Source organism: Nesoenas mayeri (genome assembly GCF_963082525.1).
Source record: "Nesoenas mayeri genome assembly, chromosome: 3".
NCBI classification, from domain to species: domain Eukaryota; kingdom Metazoa; phylum Chordata; class Aves; order Columbiformes; family Columbidae; genus Nesoenas; species Nesoenas mayeri.
The window spans coordinates 58488867-58494866 of NC_137544.1; the positions used below are offsets into that span (position 1 = coordinate 58488867).

Consider the following 6000-nt stretch of genomic DNA (forward strand, 5'->3'; position numbering starts at 1 on the left):
AAAAATATCACTTTCTCCACTCACAAATGAAAAACATTGAAATGTGGATTGCTTTCTAACTTACCACACAAAGGTGTAAGAAGCATGAGTGGTTAGAAGTTGAAATGTAACATCACTTATTGGCATGGATACTTTGACTTGGCAGCAGAGTCCCAAAGACCTGAGTCTTTGCATCAAGAATAAATTTTGATTTAAGAGGTTATATTCCAGTTATATCAGAAACTATAAAGATAGATTAAAGGCTGTCCTAACAGAAATAGACTAGACAAAACATGTAGCAAAGAGTTTTAAGGGAAAGAAAATCTGTAAGTAAGAAATACTGCGTGATCTAATCTTACAACTGCACTTTTATCACAAGGAATGTGCCTTACACAGGAGCCACATTTAACTAGTACAAGTCTTCTTTACAAGTTAATTACTTTAATTACTTTAGTTATGAGGAAGTTTCAAAAACACTTGAGGGATTTTCAAGCACAAATATTAGTGATACTTGTTCCCAGAATTTCTGTATGTGTATTTCTGTATCTTAGAAAATCTTCCCTCTTACCTCTTCTTCTTCTACAATACTTGTTCATATTGAGAAATAACTGTTACCCCATTATTTTAAGCCTTTGAATCACTCATGGTGGCTACTTTTCCATCCTGCCTGAAGTACTTATTTTTAAGCAGCTGTAAGAAAATCCCATTTTCTTGGTGTTTTCAAAGTTCAAAGGACAAGTAAAAAATACCATGAAGACCACAAAAAAAAAAAAAAAAAAAAAAAAAAAAAAAAAAAAATAAAAGAAAAACGACCCTTGTAAAACAGCCCCCCAAAGGCTGACAATTACAAGAGCTACAGAATTCTTCTCATCTTTTGTTCACTAACTGTTGCTTCCTTGTCCTAACTATTGTACCCCTGAAAAGGAACCACAAAGCACCCAGCCAGTGTAGATGTACACTGGAGTGTCTCTTTACGTCCCACATGGAAGCCAAGAGGGACTCATTAGTCATCTGGAGATTTTGCCCCAGTGCCCAAAGGCATGAAATACCTCCAACCAACAAAGCACCAACTGAGATATGTCAGTGTGGCACTCACTTTGCATCTCCCTCTTGGTGCCTTTCAAGTTGTTTTCTAAACACTTCTTTTGTTGCTGTTGGCATGAGTGCACTTAAAAGCAGCATATCTTTAAGTACAGAAAATGCTCACTGTTTTCCGTCTTTTAAAATCTCTTCCAAGTACTTCCCTGTGAGCAATTAAGCTAACTCAATGGGATACATTTGATAACAGATATTCTTTAGTTTGGGTGACAGTTAACAAGCAGGGCTGTAATGAATAATAAAGTACTTTTTAGTGACACACAGTCCCTATTCACCCTGAGTAGGGACTATTTTTGTGCAAGTTCAACAGAAGATTCTAACAATGCAACCCTCTTGTATAACTTGCACAAAATAGGCATTCATCAAGGAGGATTACTCTCCCCAAAATGGGGCTCTCAGCAGCTACGTGCTGTGGGTGGGGATGCACAATTCCAGACAGGGGTGGAGACCAAGGAAAAGGCATGGGTCTAGCATGAAAATGCATGCTGTGTCAATTCATAAGCATAAAAGAGATGCATTAAAAAAAAAAAAATAGGAAAAAAACTAGATGCAAAAGCTAAGGCTGCCCCTAGAACTTTTACAATGAGTAACACATGCTGCAAGTGACCATGGTAGTATTTCAAGGTAACATTTTGCTAAGTATGAATTCTCCTTCCAAGTCCACCCTCGCCCTATAGAGACAAAGGCAGCTCCCAGCTTTCCAACACGAGCCCCCCTTTGTATCTTCCACTTGTTCTCAAACATGCTCACCCAGACTCCACATAATCTGCGGTGCTGTCACCACGGGGCTCTCAGTAACATGCAAGAATCATTTGTTCACTAATTTCCCTCTCTTTTTTCCCTCTGCTTGATAGAAGTGTGTCCTCACGCCAATACAGTAAAGCTACACATGTATGTATATATATTTTTTCATGCTATGTCCTCTGCATCCTCCCAAAATACATCTAGGTTCCCATTCCAAATACTGAATTTCTGAAATGTTAGGATAGTAAATGTATAATATTCTGATTGTTCAATGCTCTTCAGAAAACTACTGTGGTACACCATGAAGGTTTGTTCTTCTCTCATGACATTGAAACACTTTTTCACCTTGATCTATTTAGAGAAAACTAAACCTCAGACTTTCAAATCATTTTAGCCTTTACTTACTATGCCAGACACCCTTTTAGCTTAAATACAGCTCAAACATGGAAAAGTAAACCAAAACAAATAACTCCTAAGCCTCATTCAGGATACACCTAAAAACTGAGAAAGTAAACCCCAATCTCAGATATCCAGAACTTGGAGTCACCAGATTTTTTCAAGGAAAACACTGCCTGCTGACGGTGAGCGTAGCATGTACTTGCTCTGAAAGGATGAAAATTAAATGCCAGAGGAAATATTTTCTCTCTCTCTGAAAACTATCCGGAAGTGTACCTCAATACGCTGGTCTTCTACAGACTAAGGCATATCTGCTTTTACCTTTACTGACAACTGTAGTCTAACTACATTTACATATTTCCTCCCAGAAGAGAACTCTTCCCTCCGAGAACACTTTCTATTTTTAAAGGAAAGAGAATTTAAGAGGGGAAAAAGAGGCTAAATTCTCCTAAGAGACTAGCAATTTCAACGCCCACTTGAAAGGCTATAAAGGTGTTTCAGAACATCTTCTGAAAATCAGGCCACTAACAAGCATCTCAAAACTTTCAAATAAACCAAAAAATGACCGTTCTAAGAGTTTAGACCACGATGCACATTTTCCGACTGATGATCATGGAATAAAAACATATTTCTAAAACCAAAAAGAAAAGTAAGTTCTTTCATTACAGGGTGTACACATTTTATCGAGTGCAGCTAGGCATAAAACCACATACTTTCAAGGGTACTATCTATGAAAAAATCTTTTTTAGTAGTAAATAATGTAAATGATGGTGACATACATTAACCGTATTTGTGTGTCCAGTAAAGGGAAGAATTAGATATTATTGAAATTGTATTCTAGAACAAGTTATTCATTTTATAGCAATCCCTGCTGACAGGCCAGAAAAAGCCTTTGGACAAATTCTGTTTCTTCACCATCTTTGTTTCTGGACTTTCCTTGTTGGTGCAAGTATGGAAATATTTTAACTGAGCAGCTTTTTAAAAGACTTCATTCCAGTTTAAAAAGAAACTTTGCTGCCTAGAACTGAAGAAGAAATGGGGATGGAGAAAACCTCAGGTGGCAAGCAAGCTTTACAGACAGAAGTGTTTCTTCTGTGCCTTACTTACTCAAACGCACAACAAAATAAGTCATGACACTTAGCATAGCAGATCTTTATGTGCTAAATTAGCACTGGAGGAAAAATACCAGGTGTTCTGTAACAGGAGGCACTTGCTACAGTCCTTTCCTCTTCTGTCTCAGTTGTATTTGTCATGGGATGCCAGTGAAAAAAGTCTTTGGAAAAATGGAATTAGTATAGAGTAGTTTTTAAAGGATGCTGAAAACCTGTGAGAGGTCCTGGAAAGAGCTGAAAAAAGTCATTTAAGTGCTGAGGAAAATGTCCTGCAGTGGGATGTTTAAAGAGCTCTACCTGTTTTATGCAAAAGAAAATTTAGGAATGGCTTGATTACAGCATATAAATAACTTTATGGAGGCAGAGTGGGGTGGGAGTAGACTTTTTAATACAGTAGAGGAAATACATAGCTGGAATCTGAACCCAGACAAAGTAATACTGGAAATCAGGAATAGCAAAGACTCGCCATTGCCACAAACTAACAAGGAATGTGATGGATTCTCTGTCACTGCATGTCTTTACACAAGGTTTGGATGCCTTTCTAAAAGGTTTGCTTTGCCCAAACAAGATCTATGAACTAACTAAGCACAAAGTTTGTGTTTCTTTTAATGGTTAATAGATATATCTTCCAAAATGTAAGGCTCCAGCAAGGCTTACGTTCTGTCAGGTAAAAGCTCATTGCTTGATAACCAACATAGGGGTTATTATTATTATTAGTAGTATTATTAGTATTATTATTATTGTTACTGACTTATTTAGACTTCGGTTTGGGGGAAAAAAAATATTAATTTTGAAATATGGAGAAACAAAATTCTGAAAAACATCATTGTGAAATTAGATAAAACAAATATTTACCTGAACTTCACGTAGTGAACTAATAGGGAAAAAATATGCTGAAACTTCCCTTTTTCTGGAAAATATTTGATTTTATAAAATCTTGACAAATAGTAGGAGGAGTACATTAAGCATTTAGTTTTCTTATAACAAAATGTTAATAAAAGTCCATATTCTTAAAGCAAAATATCATAACATTTAAGCAGCAGCTTCAAAGATCAAGTAGCTTTAACACAATGAAAAAAAGACAGACAACTTCTCCTAGACTGTACTCTAACAACTAGGTGTTACACTGCTCTTAAATTGCCTTTCTAAAAGTTGTTATTCAGGCAATCAGGGACAGCAAGTTGGCATGCCAGTCCTTTTCCCCATTTCACTCACCCATGGGACAAGCTGTCCCAGCACCCCAGCCCCAGAGCAGCTCCTCCAGTCTGGATCTCAGGTCGCTGAGGTGGGACCAAAGTTGTGGGTGCCTCTTGGAAGGGATGCTTTGCTGAAAGTCCCAAACTCCTGTTCCCAGCCATAGCCCTGGCAATATCAGTACAGTTGGGCTCCTCAGAGGTTGCTTTACCAGACCAAGGACAAATACCTGGAGCCCCAGTGGTAAAGCAAGTCCTTTTCAACACCTGGGTCAAAACACCTCCAGGTGAGGAGAGGAGAAACATCAAGGACAAGAGCAACACCGGCTGTGCCCCAGCAGATGAGGACATCAGCAGGCTGGAAAGCTGGTGGGATCGTACCCTTATGCCGATGGGACTACAAAAGAGAAAGTTTAGGAGGCACCAGGACGGCCAAGCTCCATCACTTGTTGGTAGAGAGAGGGGAAAAGTGATGCACCTCGGTGGGAGAGTCTCTGCCATTCCTCCCCTCTCCTCACCGGGTCTGTGCTCAGAGGGCCGGCACGGAGAGGGTGCTCAAGGAGAGAGAAAAAGAATCTTGCATTTTCTGGTTAAAGAGGAAGGAAACCTGACAGATTTGACGAAACCCACGCAGAAGTTTAGCAGGAAGGTTGGCAGGGAGTGGACCGAAAAGGAAGGAACGCATATCAATAGGAATAACCACAAAGCTGGAAGAAAGAAGCAAAGAGGTAGGGAGATCGGGGCCGAGGAGGCTGCGAAAGAAAGAGGGGCAGAGATAGAGGAACGTCCCGAGAAAGAAGCAGCAGAGGGAAGGTGGGCGGACAAAGAGGACCCGAGACGCGCGGCTGGGAGCGGGGTTCAGGCAGCGCTCTCCCCTAGCAGGCGCCGGCGGCTTGCGGGCGAGGGGAAGGAGCGGGGCCTTACCTGCAGGTAGGGCTGGCCCCTCTCCACGCCCCCAACCACGATGTCGGCCGAGGCCATGCCGCCGCTGGCCGAGAGCCCGAAGCCCACGTAGCCGCGGGTGCGCACCTCCAGGCGAAAGGCGAGGGCGCTGCCGCGGCGGCCCCAGTGCAGGCGGTAGGCGGCCGCGCCGTCCAGCACCGCGCTGTGCGGGTAGCTCCGCGGCGGCCCGGCGGCAGCGGTGGCAAACAGCAGCCCGCCCAGCACCAGCGCCCAGGGGCGCAGCCGCCGCATCCTCCCGCCGCTCGCCGGCGGGCGCCTCTGTCCTTGCCCGGGCGTGCGTGCGTGTGTGTGTGTGTGCTCGGAGAAGGGGGGCCGGGTGCCCCGGTCACCCCGCCCACGCTGCGGGCGGCACCGTGCCGGCCGGCCCCGTCGGGGCAGCGCGCCCTCGGCAGCCGCTTTGTTCGTTCCCCGCCCCGGCCCGGCGCTGGCGGTCGCCTTCTCTTCTTCCGCGCCGCCCGTCGGGGCTGGCCCGAGCCCCTGTCGCCCCGGCAGCACCTGCCGTGCGCTCGCCGCGG

At 43.4% G+C, this 6000-nt stretch overlaps 1 protein-coding gene across 1 annotated transcript in view; it reads right to left on the reverse strand.

Moving 5' to 3' along the window:
• The window catches only part of MOXD1 (monooxygenase DBH like 1), a gene marked incomplete at both ends in the record, with an annotated part of 50759 nt that extends 45043 nt beyond the window's left edge, over positions 1 to 5716 (reverse strand). The window contains one exon of the mRNA XM_080342061.1: positions 5447 to 5716. Coding sequence (XP_080198187.1) covers positions 5447 to 5716 — 270 coding nt within the window. The remainder of the gene's footprint in view (positions 1 to 5446) is intronic.
• Positions 5717 to 6000: the final 284 nt, after the last annotated feature.